Source organism: Bos javanicus, chromosome 3, assembly GCF_032452875.1.
Source record: "Bos javanicus breed banteng chromosome 3, ARS-OSU_banteng_1.0, whole genome shotgun sequence".
In the NCBI taxonomy this organism is placed as follows: domain Eukaryota; kingdom Metazoa; phylum Chordata; class Mammalia; order Artiodactyla; family Bovidae; genus Bos; species Bos javanicus.
The window spans coordinates 113,250,939-113,270,993 of record NC_083870.1 but is presented as its reverse complement, the minus strand read 5'-3'; the positions used below and the strand labels follow the sequence as shown (position 1 = coordinate 113,270,993).

At 45.5% G+C, this 20,055-nt stretch overlaps 1 protein-coding gene and 2 non-coding genes across 6 annotated transcripts in view; all 3 read right to left on the bottom strand.

Moving 5' to 3' along the window:
• ATG16L1 (autophagy related 16 like 1) overlaps nucleotides 1-20,055 on the bottom strand; it is a 44,201-nt gene that overhangs the window by 4,657 nt on the left and 19,489 nt on the right. For all 4 annotated transcript variants that reach the window (XM_061412653.1, XM_061412654.1, XM_061412652.1 and 1 more), the window contains 5 exons: nucleotides 17,865-17,970; nucleotides 11,889-11,959; nucleotides 11,173-11,244; nucleotides 1,096-1,216; nucleotides 716-821 (listed from right to left, as the gene is read on the bottom strand). In XM_061412653.1, the coding sequence (XP_061268637.1) occupies nucleotides 716-821; nucleotides 1,096-1,216; nucleotides 11,173-11,244; nucleotides 11,889-11,959; nucleotides 17,865-17,970 (476 nt within the window). The remainder of the gene's footprint in view (nucleotides 1-715; nucleotides 822-1,095; nucleotides 1,217-11,172; nucleotides 11,245-11,888; nucleotides 11,960-17,864; nucleotides 17,971-20,055) is intronic.
• LOC133245462 (small Cajal body-specific RNA 6) lies at nucleotides 2,792-3,052 on the bottom strand. Its single transcript, XR_009735719.1, has one exon. It is a non-coding gene; the product is annotated as a small Cajal body-specific RNA 6 (non-coding RNA).
• LOC133245461 (small Cajal body-specific RNA 6) lies at nucleotides 19,341-19,616 on the bottom strand. The gene has a single exon (XR_009735718.1). It is a non-coding gene; the product is annotated as a small Cajal body-specific RNA 6 (non-coding RNA).

Sequence of the window (20,055 nt, the reverse complement as noted above, 5' to 3'; positions counted from 1 at the left end):
CCAATTAATGCCCTTTTCTGAATATGTTCACTGCATCCTCCCCCTAAATCTGTCATTTATTCTCCACATCTAGTCTGTAAGGAGCTCCGTCTGAAGTCTCCCAGGAACCGACTCCAGCTCCACATCGCCCTCTACTGCCCTGAGTTCAGCTCCTCAAGACTTCAGTGACGTCCCTGCTCCTCAGACACCCTCTAAAACTGCCAATGTAATCTACCAGACTCTAGCAAAGGAATCTCTGGCTAAACACCCGACAGCTTATAAGATCAAGTCATTCATCAATGGCGTCCAAAGCCTGCGGCAATCCGATCCTACCCACCCTGTCAGTCTCGTCTGCCCTCGCCTGACTCGCTGCCCTCTGGGGCTCTTCTCTAGACTCATCTTGAGAGACAGTCTTTAACGTCCTTGGACAGCGGTGCCCAGCTCTGCTTCAGCACACCCTGCAGACTTGTATGGCGGTCTCCCCAGTTACACTTGAATCTACCTGACAACCTAGTTGTTCACCTGTTTACCTAGCAGCCAGCAAAGTGACTAGTGAGGACACAGGGCGTGACGACTGTGACGTTCTACTTCAGGGTAAAGACTATCCAACGGGGAAGATAATGTCGACTGCAGCCCATCTCTGCCATTTCCAGGGCAGAAGCACAACCCACACACGAGACACCATCACAGTTCTGCCCTCTCATCTGCCTCCCCACCAGGCTCGTGGGTGTTTTACCGGATGTCCCAGAAACGAATTTTCTTGTCAAAATGCCCGCTCATCACACACTGCTCTGTGCAGACAATGTCATTGCAGCTGGATCCCGCAAATACCGTCTTTATGCCTGAAAGAAAACCGAACATGAGCAGTCAAGCAGAGACCCCTCCGTGGCTGCGCACCGAGCACCGCTGCCCTCTCACCCTTACTTAGGTCATCAGAACCATTTATTTAAACGAAGCTTCAAACTTGAAAAACAGTCCCTACATCATCGCCACCCAACATGAGACCAGACTCGAAATTCAAAGTGTATCACACTAGATGCAGGCTTTAACACAGAAACAAATGGCTCCGCGATTAGTATCGAATCGTTCACAGACACAGAGACTGAATTTCCTCACAGACTTTGCTGCGTAGATCCCAGAGTTTGAGGGTCCGGTCGTGACTTCCAGAAACGATGCGCGCGTTGTCCAGCAGGAACTTGGCAGACAGCACTTTGCCACTGTGTCCCGTGAGCGTGTGCTAGGAGACAGAACAGCCAGGGTGAGCCTCTGGGCGCAGCACTGGGAGTCAGGGGCCAACTGCCGGGAGCCAGTGCCTCCAAACACCCTGAGGTTCAGTCAGGAGAACTGAGACAGAAGGACAAGCGGCTCAGGGAAACACCCAGGAAGCCTGTTTCTGGGTACTTCCCACGGATGAGGTATCAAGAAGAAGAGATGAATCTCCCATCATAAATAAAAGTTAAAAAAAAAAAAAAAAGGTAATAGAAAAATAAAAAATCCAACACCACTAGAACTTCACATGACCACATCCTCAGAATAAGGGAAGAGCAGGCAGAGGACCCAAACAGACATTTTTCCAAAAAAACACACACCAGATGGCCAACAGATATATGAGAAATGTAAGCTGGTGTAGCCACTAAGAAAACTGTACGAAAAAGCCCTCCAAAAATTAAAAAAACTGAAACCCCATATGACCCACCAATTCTATTTCTGGGTACTTTTTCCAAAGAAAACAAAACCACTAATTTGAAAAGATACATGCACCCCTATTTTCACTGCAGCATTAATCACAACAGTTAAGATACGGAAGCAAGTTAAGTGCCCAATGGTAGACAAATGAATAAAGACACGGTAAATATATACAATGGAGTATCGAGTCATAAAAAAAGAATGAAATTTTGCCATCTGTGAAAACATGGAGGAACCTAGATGGTATTATGCTAAGTGAAATGAGTCAGACAGACACGAATACCTTACAATTTTACTTATATGAGGGATCTAAAAACCAAATTTAACACCATACAAAACAGAAACAGACTCAGATACAGAGAACATACTGATGGTTGTGGGGGGAGTGGGAGGTATGAGAAAAAAGATGAGCGAGATTAAGAAGTACAAACTCCCAGTTACAAAAGGATTCACAGGGATGGGATCTGCAGCCCGGGAGTACAGTTAATAATACTGCAATGACTCCGCTGACAGATGATAGCTGGATGTATTGTGATGATCGTTTGGCAACGTATAGGAATAATGAACTGCAATTTTGTGCATCTGGGACTAACAGTGTGGTAGGTCAATTTGAAAAAAAAAAGGACGCATAAAAGAAGTATAATGAAGTACTCAGTAAAGGCTCTACTAAAGACAGCACACAGAACGCAAATAAAAACAGGATACCTGCATTTAGTCTTATCAGCCGACGAAATGGAAAAGAACGATGCATACACAAATGGTATCTATTTAATATTATTAGATTTACGCTGCCTCTTTCATCTTGTGTATTACAGAAAAATAACGTTTGTCTTCTCCTAAGCGTTAAAAAAAAAATACATGTAGAAACTTCCTGAATCTGCATCCTCTATAGAGGCTAATTACACAACTTCAAAAAGGGGGGAGGGGATAAGCACCTTCTTGAAATAAGCTCTATTACAGATACTTGTCTGTACTATTCTTGCCATTTTCTGGAAGTCTGAATTATAAAAAGTCAGTTTCCTATTTAAAGTCAGACCAGGCAGGATCACTGGAGGTATAATTTATAAAAGGAAACATAGGACTCTTTAAATAAACAATTTAGACTTCCAGGAGTTTTTCAATCAGAGGTCTCAGCCTGAAACGTCAGACCACAGCCACAGAGTCCAGTATTCCCAACAATCCCATCTTTTTGTGACCAGCTGTGGGGTGCCAGCCATGGCATCTCCCCTGAGTGGCCAAGGAACGCAGCACTGAGTCGTAACTGAGGATCGCTGCCCTCTACCCATCCCTGCACTACTGGAGCCCAAGGGGAGAGCCGCTGGGGGTGGCAGGGATGCCAGGAAAAGATTTGGGGAGTCAGCCCCTTTCCTATTTCTCAACATGGATCAACATATTTACGTGTGGAAATCTCAGAGGCTCAGAAGGCATTCAGGTATTCACCAGTGTTTTTTTATAATTTTTTTTTAAAGGGGCTTTTTTTTTTGATGAAGGATTTTAGTTCCCCAACCAGGAACTGAACCTGGGCCCTTGGCAGTGACTGGTTCGCCAGGGAATACCATCCTCACCACCCCAAAAAGCAGCTTCTGAAAGACCCTAATATACTTACTGTAACTGCTACCTTCCTGGGTTTCACTCCAAATCCCTGAGCTGAGATCTCAAAGTTGAGAGTTAACATTTTAGAAACCAACCTTCCCTCTCTGCCCGGTAGAACAACTGCACACTATCACAGGAGCAGAAAACTCAGGGCGGCATGTGCTTCCCCTTTTAGAAAGGGAAGTCTGCCCGGACTCCACGACTCCTTCCTCTCACGTTTAAACCTCTGAAGCTGGAACAGCATCCTACAGTCGCGGCCAGCCAGGTGGCAGCCACGCTGAGGCTGTGTGACAACTCCCTACTGATCCTTCTGAAAAGATCAAGAAAGCTCTAGCAACAAAGCTTATGTTAAATACAGTACATTTAACCTGCTCTACTGAGCAATGCTCAGTAGATGTCATCTAATCTGCACAAACCCTGGGGAGAGACCAAAAACTCATGCAGGTACTTCTCATGCTATGTAAGCTGTTAGTAAAAAACTATTTCACCAAAAATTTTAAATCACTTTTCACACACACAGGGAGGAAAAGACACTGCTCATTAAGTGGGCAATGCCAATGCACTCATTGTGCTGACCCTGCTAAGTTGCTTCAGTCGTGTCTGACTGTGTGACCCCATAAACAGCAGCTCACCAGGCTCCCCCGTCCCTGGGATTCTCCAGGCAAGAACACTGGAGTGGGTTGCCATTTCCTTCTCCAATGCATGAAAGTGAAAAGTGAAAGTGAAGTCGCTCAGTCGTGTCCGACCCTCAGCGATCCCATGGACTGCAGCCTTCCAGGCTCTTTTCCAGGCAAGAGTACTGGAGTGGGGTGCCATTGCCTTCTCCGTGTGCTGACCCTAACTACATGTTAATATGGAAATATCCCTACATATTTATCCACTACATTTTTGCTTGTTTCTGTACACTTTTTTCCCTCCATTGGAGTATAACTGCTTTACAATGTTGTTTTAGTTTTGTAACCTACTGCATTCAAAACCGCATAGCCTGGGAATCCACTTTTAACTTCACAGCACAAGCAATTTTCCATGTGACAGCTGAAAATACACAGTCTGGGGGTCCCGCTGTTTGGCCAGAATACCCTGGGTCTCTAAGTCTATAAAACACTAATCTCTTCCTCATGCTGCTTAGAAGGGTGACCCGTGCACACGCACACAGTTGACCCTCTAGAGTTTTTGTAATGTAATTAATATAGGCAAACAGTCTATAATAGGTAAAAGGTCTTCAAGTAATGAGATTATAATCTAATTGAAACTTCCTTGGCCAGCAGACACCTAGATCCCTTCAAAAGTTTCACAATCAGAAATGATACTGCAATGAACGTCTATGATTATAAGGCTTCCTTGTGACTTATTTCCTAGCTTTTCACATGTGTTACTTCTAAAAACTCTGGATTTCTGTTTATCTTGTTCTTGTCCAGTCAGAAAAACCTCAATGAAGCTAGCTAGTTCCATCTCCATGCTCTCAATGGTATGGAATGCAGCTCCTGCAAGGAGATCCAACCAGTCCATTCTAAAGGAAATCAGTCCTGAAATTCATTGGAAGGACTGATGTTGAAACTGAAACTCCAATACTTTGGCCACCTGATGCGAAGAGCTGACTCATTTGAAAAGACCTTGATGCTGGGAAAGATTGAAAGCGGGAGGAGAAGGGGACGACAGAGGACGAGACGGTTGGATGGCATCACCGACTCAATGGACATGAGTCTGAGTAAACTCCAGGAGCTGGTGATGAACAGGGAGGCCTGCTAAAGTCCATGGGGTCACAAAGAGTCGGACACAACTGAGTGATGGAACTGCACTGAAGTGATTCACTTAAAAATTGATTTTTAAGTTAATTTAAGTGGATCAGATTTATTTCCAATTCTTTTACCCATTCAGTATTTTTGACACTTACTAGTATCTAACGTTTAATTTCTGGAACTTCCCTGGTAGCACAGTGGATAAAAATCCACCTGCCAATGCAGGGGACGTGGGTTCGAGCCTTGGTCTAGGAAGATTCCACATGCTGGAGAGCAACTAAGCCTGTGCGCCCCAACTACTGAGCCCCCACACCCTAGAGCCTGTGCTCCGCAACAAGAGAATCCACCACGAAGAGAAGCCCACACACAAGGAAGTGCTGTCTTTGCTCGCTGCAACTGGAGAAAGCTCAAGCAAAGACCCAAAACAGCCACACAAAAAAAGTTTAACATTTAACTTCTAACACTACTTCAAGGTTTTATCTTCCTCTTTCAGAGCCGACACGGGCTCTGAAGTCAGACCAGCCCGAGTCTCCCAGCGGAGCGCTCTCTGTCCTCAGGCTCTGCACGGCCTGCCCCGTGCTGCAGGGCTGCCCACGACGCAGGCAGTAACCATCAACGGCAACTAAGACAAGTGACCTCAGAGAAATGCAGACCTTGATGAGGAGGTTTCTGAAATAAAAACCATCATCTGAGAGTCAGTCCACAATGAGGCCCTTTATCCACATCAGCATTAGAGAAGTCGACAGGGCAGCTTCTTCAACCCAGTTCCTCAGTTTTACACTCATCTTTTGAGTTTTTTTTCTGGCTTTCCTGGAGGTTCAGATGGTAAAGCATTTGCCTGCAATGCGGGAGACCCAGGTTCGATCCCTGGGTTGGGAAGATCCCCTGGAGTAGGAAATGGCAACCCTGTCCAGTATTCTTGCCTGGAGAATCCCCGTGGACGGAGGAGCCTGGTGGGCTACAGTCCATGGGGTCACAGAGTCGGACACGACTGAGCAACTTCACTTTAAGATTTTTTCGGCAGTTGCAAACACCCCGCCGTGAAAGGCGTCCTCTGCAAGGGACCCCTTCAGTGCCAGGCTGTTTCTAGGCTACCTTTCCTGATGGGATTTAAAGCAAGCACTTGCCCAGCCTCCCCGGCCTTCTGGTCTCGCCCAACACCACCCCTCAGCATACGAGCTGAGGAGACGCTGACCAGGGCTTGGATCTCGTGTTTCAGAACACGGATGCCCATTCAAGCCCGCTAACATCCTCTGCAAACTAAAGAAGCCAGAGCCTCCTGGACAAGGAGCCTACTTACTTCCTGGGCCCTGGTAAGGGTTTCATGTGGTTTCTGCGGGCATAGGAACCTGCTAAAAAGGCCTCCTGACCTCCGTCATACATTTACCGAGTGAGCAGGCATGGCTGTGAGCCCTGGTCCAGCACAGGCGGCTACAAGGCCTGGCACCAGCCCCCAGCTCGTCAGCACCCAGCTCGGGGCTCCAGCAGCTCCTCCAGCGAGACTTGCCCACCTCTGCAAACCAGCTCACTCCACCTCCAGGTCTCCTCCTAATTTCAGACCCAAAAACTTACACCTACCTGTTCAGAACTCTTCTACCAGCTGCAAATACCATCCTGCACCCAACTCCTTGCTTCACTCATCGAAGGGCCTAAACTGTAAGGAAGGCTGTGTGTCCCTTTGCACTCTTTAGACAGTTTTGCTGTATCTCAGTTGAAAATGATTCAGGCCAATGGAACACAGGAAATAGCACAGGCCTCATTCCCAAGTCTCATCTTTTCCTCTGTTCACTGCGTGACCCCAGGCAATTCTGTGGGCTTACCTGACCCTTGGTTTTCCCATCTACCTACCTCCCCTGGATTCCTGAGAATTAAAAGCAGTAACGTACATAACATAATACAGCCAGTGGATGCAATCAAATTCCAGCAGAATTATTCAAATTCCTAAAGGATGATGCCATCAAGTTTTTGCACTCATTATGTTAGCAAATCTCGAAGACCCAGCAGTGGCCACAGGACTAGAGAAGGTCAGTCCTCAACCCAATTCCCAAGAAGGGTAGTACCAAAGAATGTGCTAACCATTGTACAACCGCACTCACCTCCCATGCTATTAAGGTCATGCTAGTAAGTAAAATCTTGCATGCTAGGCTTCAGCCAGACGTCCAAGCTGGGTTCAGAAAAGGAACAGGAACTAGAGGTCAAATTGCCAACATTCACTGGATTATACAGAAAGTAAGGAAATTTCAGAAAAATATCTATCTGTTTCATTGACTACGCGAAAGCCTTTGTGAAGATCATGACAAACTATAGAAAGCTCTCAGAGAAAAGGAATACCAGACTATCTTACCTGTCTCCTGAGAAACCCGTAAGGAGGTCAAGAAGCAACTGTTAGAACCCTGTATGGAACAACCGACTGGTTCAAAATCGAGAAACGAGTACGACTGGGCTGTCTGCTGTCACCTGTTTGTTTAACCTATACGCTGAGCACATCATGAGACATGCCGGGCTCGGTGAGTTACAAGGCGGAATCAAGACAGGCGGGAAAAACAGCAACCTCAGATATGCAGATGATAGCACTCTAATGGCAGAAAGCAAAGAGGAACTAAAGAGCCTCTTGATCGGGGTGAAGGAGCTGGTTTAAGACTAAATATTAACAAAAATTAAGATCATCACATCCAGTCCCATTACTGCATGACAAATAGAAGGGGAAAAGGTAGTGACAGATTTCCTCTTCTTAGGCTCCAAAATCACTAAGGACTGTGACTGCAGCCATGAAATTAGAAGACTGCCTCTTGGCAGGAAAGCGATGACAAACCTAGACAGTGTGCTGAAAAGCAGAGACTAATCTGTCGATAAAGGTCTATATAATCAAGGCTATGGTCTTCCCAGTGGTCACGTACGGTCGTGAGAGCTGACCGTAAAGAAGGCAGAACACCAGAGAATTGATGCCTTCAAACTGTGGTGCTGGAGGAGACTCCTGAGAGTCCCTTGGACAGCAAGGAGATCAAACCAGTCAATCTTAAGGGAGATCAACCCTGAATATTCACTGGAAGGACTGATGCTGAAGCTGAAGCTCCAGTATTTTGGTCATCTGATGCGTACAGGTGACTCGCTGGAAAAGTCCCCGATGCTGGGAAAGACTGAGGGCAGAAGGAAAAGAGGGCATCAGAGGATGAGATGGCTGGATAGCATCACTGATCAAATGAACAAACCCTGGGAGGTGGTGAGGGACAGGGAGGCCTGGCATGCTGCAGCCCATGGGGTTGCAAAGAGTCGGACACGACTGGGTGACGGAACAATAGCAACAATGCACATAACACATTTGACTACTGGGTCTAACACACAGAAGGTACCCAGGTAAATGCCCTCTCCTTTAGGCAAATTAATGCCTGCAGAAGTAACCAACCCCACCATAAATTTCCACCAAGTAACTGGTGGTTACCTAGAGAAGGCATGCCCCAGGACTGACCGTGACACTACCAGAGCAGGCCAGACCAGCCTTCCCGGCTGAGGATGCAGGACCGTCGGGCCTCAACTGGAAACGCATCTGAGCCTTTGAACAGACGTGCACTGGGACCTCAGAGGCGCCTAGCCCCACCCACAGGTGCCCAGCAGCCCCCCCTGACGCCCAGCCCTGCCCACAGGCGTGCAGCAGCGCCCCCTGCCCCAACCCCCGGCGTCCAGCTCCACCCACAGGCGTCCAGCAATACCCCCACTGGTGTCCAGCCCCGCTCACAGGCGTCCATCAGTCCCCCTGCTGGCGCCCAGCCCCGCCCACAGGCGTCCATCAGTCCCCCTACTGGCGCCCAGCCCCGCCCACAGGCATCCAGCAGTCCCTCCCCTGGCATCCAGCCCTGCCCACAGGCGTCCAGCAGTCCACCCACCCCCGTTTCTCCAGAACAGGCTCTTTAGCTGCCATTAGACAGCCGTCTCTGTCATCCTCACACCTCGTGCTTTGCACGCGGATCGTCTCTCAACTAAGAATCAGGAATTACAACCCTGTATGTGTGAGCTAGCACCTGTGCTATGCCATGCTTTAGTTGCTCGGTCATGTCCGACTCTTTGCAACCCCGAGGACTATAGCCCACCAAGCTCTGCCCACGGGGACTGTCCAGGCAGGAATACCAGAGTGGGTTGCCGTGCCCTCCTCCAGGGGATCTTCCTAGCTAGCACCTAACACTGGCTATTTTCCATACAGTTCCCTGAAGGAAATGGAAAGACCAGGGGTGACTGAGCAGTGGATTTCTAGCCATTCTTCTGGCTCCGTCCCTGCACCAGCCTCACGCCATTGGAAACACATCACAGACCACTGTATTGCAGCTCCCCACCTCCCTGTAGATTATCTCTACAAAGTTCATCTTCACATCATGCTTTTGCTTTTCATGTGAGTTCAGGTTTGTGTCAAGTTTTTCTGGAGGGGTAAAATGCTTATCAGTGTCAAGCAAATCCTCCACCTCATCTTTCTGTAGCCTTTATTTAATAAGCTCATGCGAAGGTTGCTTCAAGCTTAAGGAGAAAAACCTGTCTTTAAATTAATGTATGTCTTCTAACTAGAACAATGGAGAAGGCAATGGCACCCCACTCCAGTACTCTTGCCTGGAAAATCCCATGGATGGAGGAGCCTGGTAGGCTGCAGTCCATGGGGTTGCTAAGAGTCGGACACGACTGAGCGACTTCACTTTCACTTTTCACTTTCATGCACTGGAGAAGGAAATGGCAACCCACTCCAGTGTTCTTGCCTGGAGAATCCCAGGGACAGGGGAGCCTGGTGGGCTGCCGTCTCTGGGGTCGCACAGAGTCGGACAGGACCAAAGTGACTTAGCAGCAACTAGAACAAAAGGGATATAACCATTAAATTTCTGTCTTTGTTTTAGAATCTAAGAGACTTCTTGGCAAGTGTGGGTTCAGACTGCAGATTTCTTCAACATCTGAACCCACAGTTCTTGATTTCCTGTACATCGTCCTCCTGGCTTCATGTGAGGTGTTTTAACTCTATCATAACTGCACCCAAAAAACTTCTCCATAGCCTACTTTCCAGCTCTACTTTGTGAGGTGATTAAGTCTTGGGGTCCTTAAGAAACACAGCTTACACATGAGAGGGTAACAGGCAGGAAGGCCAGGGGTCTCCAAATGGAGGAAACAGCCTGCAAGTGTCAGACATTTTTATCTCTCTTAAGCGGCAGGAGGAAACAAACTAGCAATATTTTTTCCTTCTCTATACAAATTTAAAGGGAGGTTTCTCTTAAAATACTGTGTTGCTATAATGACACCTGGTTTCACCTGAAGTTAGCTATTCTCGAGCCTAGAGATAACCAATGCCTTTTTCTTATGGAAATGTCCGTCTTAAGCTATGCTAATGTACTATGCCTTTACCCCAAACTCTGTCTCCAAGTCGGTTCCGCCTCTTGGCCCAGAACCTACTTGACAAACCAGTATGGATATTGTTCCCCTAATCTATGTAAATGAAACTATTTGTATGGTGGTCTGCCTTTCTTCAAGATTCAAGTTAATCGTTTTATGGCCCAGGATAAACCATTTGGTGCCAAGATTATCCCAAAATGCATCTTATGGGTGAGGGGCCTGGTGCCATTCTGAATTTTAAGACATTCCTTTCTTTCATTAACAGACTGCTAGTGACTATATAACATCCAGCTAAAGACTAGCAGGGGGGTACTCTTTCTGCCCCCTTCTGATGCCTATGTCAGAAGCTTTCTCTATCTCCTTTATACTTTAATAAAACTTTATTACACAAAAGCTCTGAGCGATCAAGCCTCATCTCTGGCCCCGGATTGAATTCTTCTCCTCCGGGGGCCAAGAATCCTGGTGTATTCGCATGATTCAACAACAACCTTTCACACGCTGGTGCTAAAATAGCTGAAGTTAAGCTAACACTGACACCTACCTAAAAACCTTAGCTCTTATGAACAGGAGTATCCAAAGTCTTTCATGGAAATGTGATGGCTTCCTATCACGAATATTTCAAAGCTGACTACTGGACAAAGAACGTGAAGTGGAAACATCAATTTCCCTAACGAGGAAAGGGCAAGGGGAATCAAGTCTGATGGTCAGACAACACAAATTCTCCTAACGCATCACCCTGCCATTTCCTACATTTTGTGACTGATACGCACCCACAGGAAGCCTGGAGGCTGTAGTTTCTTTCTTAACTGGGTCTTACCCGTAACCGGTAGTCATCCACGGTCCAGATGCGGCTTGCAAAATCATTTGAAGCTGCTAAGAGGTAAGATCCCTACAGGAAAGAAGGGGAGAAGGAAAAACAGAGAACTTTAGTTCACATGATACAAATTTCCTCATACCAAACTCAAGACTGTTTAGATGACTAAAACTACATACCTGATCTGAATACCGTCATAACCAGAATTCTGTTAACTAATCAATCCCGTTAACTTCAGGCCTCTTTCCTGAGCCTGCTCAACCTCGCCTGATGGCTGTAGATATTACACCTCCAGCTCAAAATGGAACTCACCCCCCTGTGCTCACTTCCACCCCACTTCGGTAAGATCAAGTACTAATTCTCTACACCTGCCCAAGTCCACGAGCCCAGAGGCGCCGACTCCCCAGCCTCACCTCCCCACTGTCCCCCAGCTGTAGACCCTCTCCTTTCCACCTGCACCGACTCGGCCCAAACCAGAGCCTTATCGAGTCTGGAGAGATGCTGACCAACCGGGTTACCAAGACCTGTCTCCCCTACCCATCTTCAACCTACTCGTGATCAGCACTGAATTTTTAACCTATTGGCATCCTTCTCTAACATTAAGATAGAAAACAGCAGAGAAACCAGGTAGGTTATTTTTAAATTTCAAGAACCAGATGTCAAAAGTGGTTTCTAAACACCTCTCAACTCACCCATTTCCATGGATATTAGGTACTTACAGCACTATCAAATTCAATGCTTGTAATTCCTGCATTACTGCCAGACAGGGAGCCCTTGAACTCACATTTGTCTGCATAAAAACAAAGATGCCAACATACCAATTAAAACGAGGCACTTGAAACACAAGGGAAGCTAATTACATGGTCAAAAGCAACTTCCCCGAATATTTACAGAATCAAGTAGCAGGACAAACAGCACAATGAGACGGGCATGTTCGGCTGACCAGTCCCCAAAGCAACGAACGCACAAGAGGGGGGGGAGCCCAGCATTTTCCGGTTGGCTCTTACACTGCTCTTTTTAAGAAATTTAGTGTCATCAATTCCCTTCATAAAAGTGCAGGGATTTAAAAACATGTCAACTGACCTAGAGTTTATTTAGCTATTTAATTTACATAAACACATCTCTGTCAATTTAACTATCACTTTAATGGAAACTGACCATTAAAATTTCAGAACCCAAGTACGAAAAACAGTTTTACTTGTAGTTATATAAACTGGCTAGTCATTAGATTTCCAGTAAAACTAGTTTGGAGTTTCTGGAATTTATCTGTCCACTCTACCTATGTGAAGCAAGGTTCCAGCGAACCAATCGCCTGCCAGTGCTCTCCTGAAGCCCATCTCACCCCCAGGCCCAGCCACTCATCCCTGGACTCTGCTTTCAGACTCTGGCCACCCTGAGGGCAACTTTACAGATCAAAGGGTAAATCCCAATGATGCTGTGATTAAATTCCTTCTTTAAAAGGTATCTTAAGGATAACCTAGATAGAGAAGCTAGGGAAATAGTTACGGAACCATTCAAATCAAATTCATAAGATAGGAGCACAGAATAGTATACATTTCAATGGACAGCCTTTTCTTTCAGGACTTCTGAATGCTAATAAAAATGACATAAATGTGGATTTGGAGATGTCAAATACATTTATGGCCAGCACTATTAAGCTGGTGAGTAAATCCCTGAATTAATTTGCAAAATACAGCACATTTAATGCCTTTTCCTGGATTCTAGCTTTCATTAGATTTTCATGAGTCTAAAAAAGGTCAACACCTACTAATTAAAGACTTTATTTAGATTAGATCTTTACAGACAAAAATACTACTGCAAATTCTAAAAAATATCTCCGTGGCTCATGCCTAAAACATTGCTCTGTCTGGCAGGTGACAAAGTGCCAAAACCTCAGAAATGATCACTAAGTGCCAGTCTACCAAGAGACAGAGCTCAAAAGACCAAAGATCGTCTTATTTCATGAAAGGCCTTTTGGACTTGGTCTCTTCCAAGATTCAGTAAATATTAGCAAAGAGGGAGAAAATTATACACCAAGTAAGCCATCTGTGGAGGAAAGGTCCTATAATTAGTTAGAACATGACTGATATTTGTTCCTGAAAACTATAAAAAAAATGCTGCCAGATGCTCTATGTTATTTCTGTAGATTTAGTAGAAACTCTCATTTTACTAACACAGTTTGTGCTCCGGCACAAATTATGTCAGTATTAATTCTGATTAGTGTTCACTTCCTCTTCGACAGCAAAAAGGTAATACTTCTACTAATAGCTGGTATCTCTAATTTTCTTATAGGTATTTTTACTGAGCAAGGAGTAAAATAAAAGTATTTCTAGAGCTATTTGTATTTATCTCCAAGGTATAATTGAAACAGACTGTGTAGATACTTTTTTTTCATCACCAAATCTCTGTTCTTATCATTTTATTGTTAAGTTTCAGCAATTCACCCAAGCTCAGGTCCTAGTTCACCACTCTGTCCACGTAAATCACCCACACAAATCAAGAAGCGTCTTTGAGTTTCCACCTCTCACACAGGGGTGACGCCCAGCTGCCTAACAGCACAGGGCTATGGCGCGGCTCAGAGGAAACGAAGCAGACACAGGCGGGACCGTGCTGCCTCCGCTGGACCGTGAGCACACGTGCGCCCCACTAAGGAAGCCCGGCAACATGCTCCCTACAGAGCCCTGCAGCCTGTTCTCTGACCGCGTCTTGTCAAAAGTACATGTATATTGAACTGAGTATCAAAATGTGGCGAGTGGGCTATGCCTCAGTTCAGACATCTGCGAGAGGGTTCACTAACTCCCCTCTCCTGTTTCAATGCCATCCCATTTTGAGTACTATAAGGTCATTCATTCCTAAAATAAAACGTAATCAAAGAGACTCAGTTTTGATCTTAGAAGAATGAGTCTCCCAGGTAGGAAGGTGTCCAATATGTACTGCGGAAGAGTAGAGGGCAATTACCATAGCTCCAGAAAGAATGAAGTGGCTGGGCCAAAGTGGAAATGATGCTCAGTTCTGGATGGGTCTGGTGGTGAAAGTAAAGTCCGATGTTCTAAAGAACATTACTGCATTGGAACCTGGAATGTCACATCAATGAATCAAGGTGAACTGGAAGTGGTCAAGCAGGAGATGGCAGAGTGAACATCAACATTCTTATGAATCAGTGAACTAAAATGGATGGGATTGGGTGAATTTAATTCAGATGACCATTATATCTACTACTGTGGGCAAGAATCTGTTAGAAGAAATGCAATAGCCCGATAGTCAACAGGAGTCCGAAATGCAGTACTTGGGTGCAATCTCAAAAACGACAGAATGAACTCAGTTCATTTCCAAGGCAAACCATTCAGTATCACAGTAATCCAAGTCTATCTCCCAACTGTAATGCCAAAGAACCTGAAGTTGAACGGTTCAACAAAGACCTCCAAGACCTTCTAGAACTAACACCAAAAAGAGATGTTCTTTTCATCATAGGGGACTAGGATGCAAAAGAAGTCAAGAGGATACCTGGAGTAATAGGCAAGATGACCTTGGAGTATAAAATGAAGCAGGACAAAAGCTAACAGAGCTTTGCCAAGAGAACGCACTGGTCATAGCAAACACCCTCTTCCAACAACACAAGAGAAGACTCTACACGTGGACATCACCAGATGGTCAATACCAAAATCAGAATGATTATATTCTTTGCAGCCAAAGATAGAGAATCTCTATACAGTCAGCAAAAACAAGACCGGGAGCTGACTGTGGCTCAGATCATGAACTCCTCATTGCAAAACTCAGGCTTAAACTGAAGAAAGTAGGGAAAACCACTAGGTCGTTCAGATATGACCTAAATCAAATTCCTTATGAATTTACAGTGGAGGTGATGAACAGATTCAAGGGATTAGATCTGGTAGACAGAGTGCCTGAAGAACTATGGACGCAGGTTTGTAACACTCTGCAGGAGGCAGTGACCAAAATCATCTCAAAAAGAAACGCAAGAAGGCACAGTGATTGTCTGAGGAGGCCTTACAAATAGCTGAGAAAAGAGAAGCAAAAGGCAAGGGAGAAAAGGAAAGATATATCCAAATGAATCCAAAGTTCCAGAGAATAGCAAGGAGACCTAAGGCCTTCTTAAGTAAACATTGCAAAGAAATAAAGGAAAACCACAGAATGAGAAAGAGAGATCTCTTCAAGAAAATTGGAGACATAAAGAGAACATTTTGTGCGAGGATGGGCACAATAAAGGACAGAAACAGTAACGACCTAACAGAAGCAGAAGAGATTAAGAAGAGGTGGCAAGAATACAAAAAAAGTCTTAATGACCAAACCCATGATGGTGTGGTCACTTACCTAGAGCCAGACAGCGTGGAGTGTGAAGTCAAGTGGGCCTTAGGAAGCATCACTACAAACAAAGCTAGTGGAGGTGATGGAATTCCAGCTGAGCTATTTCAAATCCTAAAAGATGATGCTACTAAAGTGCTGCACTCAATGTGTCAGGAAATGTGGAAAACTCAGCAGTGGCCACAGGATTGGAAAAGGTCAGTTGTCATTCCAATCCCAAAGAAGGACAATGCCAAAGACTGTTCAAACTAACAGACATTTGCACTCATCTCACATGTTAGCGAGGTAATGCTCAAAATCCTTCAAACTAGGTTTTAGCCGTATGTGAACCGAGAATTTCCAGATGTACAAGCTGGATTTAGAAAAGGCAGAGGAACCAGAGATCAAATTGACAACATTCACTGGATCCTAGAGAAAGCAAAGGAATTCCAGAAAACATCTACTTCTGCTTCATTGACTATGTGAAAGCCTTTGTGTGGATCACAAAAAAAACTGTGGAAAATTCTAAAGAGAGGTGAATACCAGACCACTAAAGACCTCTAAAGAGATGGGAATACTTATGTGCCTCCTGAGAAATCTTTATGCAGGCCAAGAAGCAATAGTTAGAACCAGACATGGAACAACTGACTGGTTCAAAACTGGGAAAGGAGTAATACAAGGCTGTATATTGTCACTTTGCTTACTTAACTTCTATGCAGAGTAAGTACATCATGCAAAATGCTGGGCTGGATGAATCACAAGCTGAAATCAAGACTGCCAGGAGAAATATAAACAACCGCAGATATGCAGATGATACCACTCTAATGGCAGAAGGTGAAGAGGAACAAGAGCCTCTTGATGAGGGTGAAAGAGGAGAGTGAAAACCTGGCTTAAAAATCAACATTCAGAAAACTAAGATCATGGCATCCAGTCCCATCACTTCATGGGACTGTTCTGTTCTGCAAACAGAAGGGGGGAAAAGTGGAAACAGTGACAGATTTTATTTTCTTGGGTTCCAAAATCACTGTGAATGGCGACTGCAGTCATGAAACTAAAAGACACTTGCTCCTTGGAAGGAAAACTATGACAAACCTAGACAGCACATTAAAAAGCAGAGACATCACTTTGCTGACAAAGGTCTGTCTGCTCTAAACTATGGTTTTTCCAGTAGTCACGTATGGATGTGAGAGCTGGATCAGAAAGAAGGCTGAACACTGAAGAATTGATGCTTTTGAATTATGGTGCTGGAAAAGACTCCTGAGAGTCCCTGGGACAGCAAGGAGACCAAACCAGTCCATCCTAAAGGAAATCTACCCTGAATACTCACTGGGAGGACTGATGCTGAAGCTTTAATACTTTGGCCACTTGATGCAAAGAGCCCGCTCATTTGGAAAAGTCCCTGATGAAGGCTGGAGAAGGAAATGGCAATCCACTCCAGTTTTCATGCCTGGAGAATGCCATCGACAGAGGAGCCTGGCAGACTACAGTTCATGGGGTCGCAAAGAGCTGGACATGACTTAGTGACTAAACCACCACCAACGATGGAGGCAAAAGGAGAAAGGGCGGCAGAGGATGAGATGGTTGGATGGCATCACCAACTCCAGCAGACGTGAATTTGAGCAAAATCTGGGAGACAGTGAAGGACAGAGGAGCCTGGTGTGCTGCAATCCATGGGGTCGCAATGAGTCAGACATGACTTAGCCACTGAACAACAACAACAGCAAGACGATACACCCTCCTTTTAAATTAATTAATGGTTGTGCTGGGTCTTCGTTGCAGTGCTCAGGCTTTCTCTAGTTGTCGAGCACAGGCTCGAGGGTGAGCAGGCTTCAGTAGCTGCAGCGCACAGGCTTTGTTGCTCCTCAGCCTGTGGGATCTTCCTGGACCAAGGATCAAACCTATGTCCCCTGCACTGGCCAGACCTTTAACCACTGGACAACCAGGGAAGTCCCATACTCGTCTCTTTAGTCTCAAGCTTAGATACAATGTCATTTTTTTTCCTAGGCGATGGCCATTGGCATTATTAAATACACAACTTGATATGTAATTTTATTACTAATTTTTATGTACGATTTTACTAGTCCATGACTAAGACTTTTTTATTTCAAATCTAAAACCTGCCCTATCTTAGAAGACGCTCTCATTGCTATACACTTGAGAAAACACAAACGCTAAAGTATCTGGAATTTAGAGCATTCTCTGGTCACTACTTGGAAACCCAGAACACACACAGACTCGACTGTGTCAGCTGTAAAGGGTAACAGAGAGCAACAATGCTTTGGTCAGACGATTCCTGACACAAAATACTGCACGTTTCAAGAAGATGAACAGTTCAGACTGCCAACCAGACATCCCCAACATGCTTCTTTCTGTTTCTCACTCTGGCGGGACCTCACCTCCAAACACTTCCCAGAGCTTCACCCTCCGATCCATGCCTCCCGTGGCCAGGAGCCGGGAACCTGGGCTGAACTGCACAGCGTTGACCTCCCCGTCATGCGCGTCCTGCAAGACAACAAACACCCATTTTCAAACTGGGTTAACTGTCACCCCCAAGAACGGGGCTAATACAGACGGGGACGCTTACCACACAGTAAACACTGGTCATTAAGTCACACTCCTGGGTTCCCAGCCCAGAGTCTCCAAAGATTCTATTATCATTAAACTCTTACAGTTCTTTTTCCATTTATTTAAATACTGTGCAAACTTCTTAAAAAGCATTCAAAACCTATAGAGACTAACTGCCTAAAGTTTGTCTTTGAGTTAATTTTATTTCTTCTAAGAATAAAGTAATGTTAATCTATACTATGATCCTCACAGCTTAAAAGTAAGTCTGTGATTAACTGCCTCTCTTCTGGTCCAGACTGCATTAATAACACACATAAAACTGTATCAAATTAGTGAAAACAATCCTTTTCTTTTTAAAAAAGCCTTTCCTTTTGGTTGTCCCAGTGAGAGTGCGCCCTAACAGGGAGAGTCCTGACAAGAGCAGGCACCGGTCCTGCCACAGTCAGTGTCAGAGGGGCTCCGGAGCTCCCGCTGGGGACAACGGCACCCATGTGCACTGTCGGCAGCAGGGGGCCTCTGCCAAGTTTCTTAACTTCCTGAAGCCTTAGTTTGCTCATCTATACAATAAAGACTTCCGCAGCTCCTGTAAGCTCAGACCACATCTGACCACGACCAGGCCTTCCATAAAAGTAACAGGTGTTATTTTGGGAGAACTTAATAATTTTCAGAGAAATGTCTTGACACTGGCATCCACACTGGACACGTCTGAAAAGATGGCATCTGTGTATAAGCTGAGAAGGGAAACCAGACAGGAAGCTCCCCAGCCTAGAATGGGGTGAGAGAATAGTGGACGTCACTATCATCTCCTGTCTGAAAAGACTATGGATTTCAAAATATCCATGAGTAAAAAACACTATGAGATCGGCTTTAAATTGCTCCAGCCAAAGTTTGTGTATGTGTGTGGTCATAAGATTGGCTAATATGACTAACTGAAGCTGCCCAACAGCAGTTTTTAATCCCTATCTCTGCTTATATTTGAAAATTTTCATAATAACAAGGCAGGGGAAGGGGAAGACTTCAACACATGGATTATAAATATTAAATCATTAAACAGGTCAATCACTTGCCTAAAAAGGTCACTTTAGGAACACAAAATCTCATCTTCGCCTTTGCTTGGGACTGAAAAAGGTACCTCAACTGCTGAGAAATTGACTCGTAAAGCTGACTGGAATATAAACAGCACTTATGATTGCTCTGCCTTCTCACCATCCTCTTGAGTCCCAGTGCTGGAAAGCCATCTGACAGGCGGTCCAACTTTCCACCTCCACATGACTCCGTTCTCTTTCCAGTGCTCCCTTTCACTGGGAGGTCTCAGATTGAAAACTTGAGATCATGCACCATCACACCCGCGGCTGCCGCTCATCAAGCCCCTGTGTAGCTGGTTTTGTTGGATACTGGTCTGCTGTGCACTGCCGACTCTTCAGAAACACACACTGACAGAATCCCATGTTGTCAGCTGCTCCATTACCCCATACACATGACTTAAATGTGATGGGAGGGAAAAAGGGGCTGCTGGGAGCTGAGGGCAGGGCAGGGACTGTGACCTCACGTGCAATCAGACCTTTTACCAATCATCACTGACCTCCGAGGGGCCCGGCCCGTTAAGAGAAGCCCAGGAGCACTGGGAAGGGGCTGTAATAGTTCCCCATCTACCTCCTCCTCCACAGCAGGACTCTCTTTACAATGACCAAGGTGGCCACTTAGTCAGCCAGTTCACTGGACAGAAGTAACTATTAAAAGTTCCCCTTTATGCCTGAAACTGAAAGCTCCCGCCATGTAAACTCCATCCCATTTTAACAGCAAGTCTTTCTCTCTCCAAAAGCTGGCTCTCCCAGTGCAATCCGAGCATCAGCCCAACTAACTGGGCTCTGCTGTCCCCACTGACCCCCCGACCCCCTCTGCTAGCCCTGAGCCAGGGATTGTTTCCCTGGGAAGGTCTCATGCCTGCTCAATCACACCAGCTGGGACCTGGATCAGCCTTTAGTTCTAGGACCCAGCTTCTGACATCAGTGTCGGCTGTGG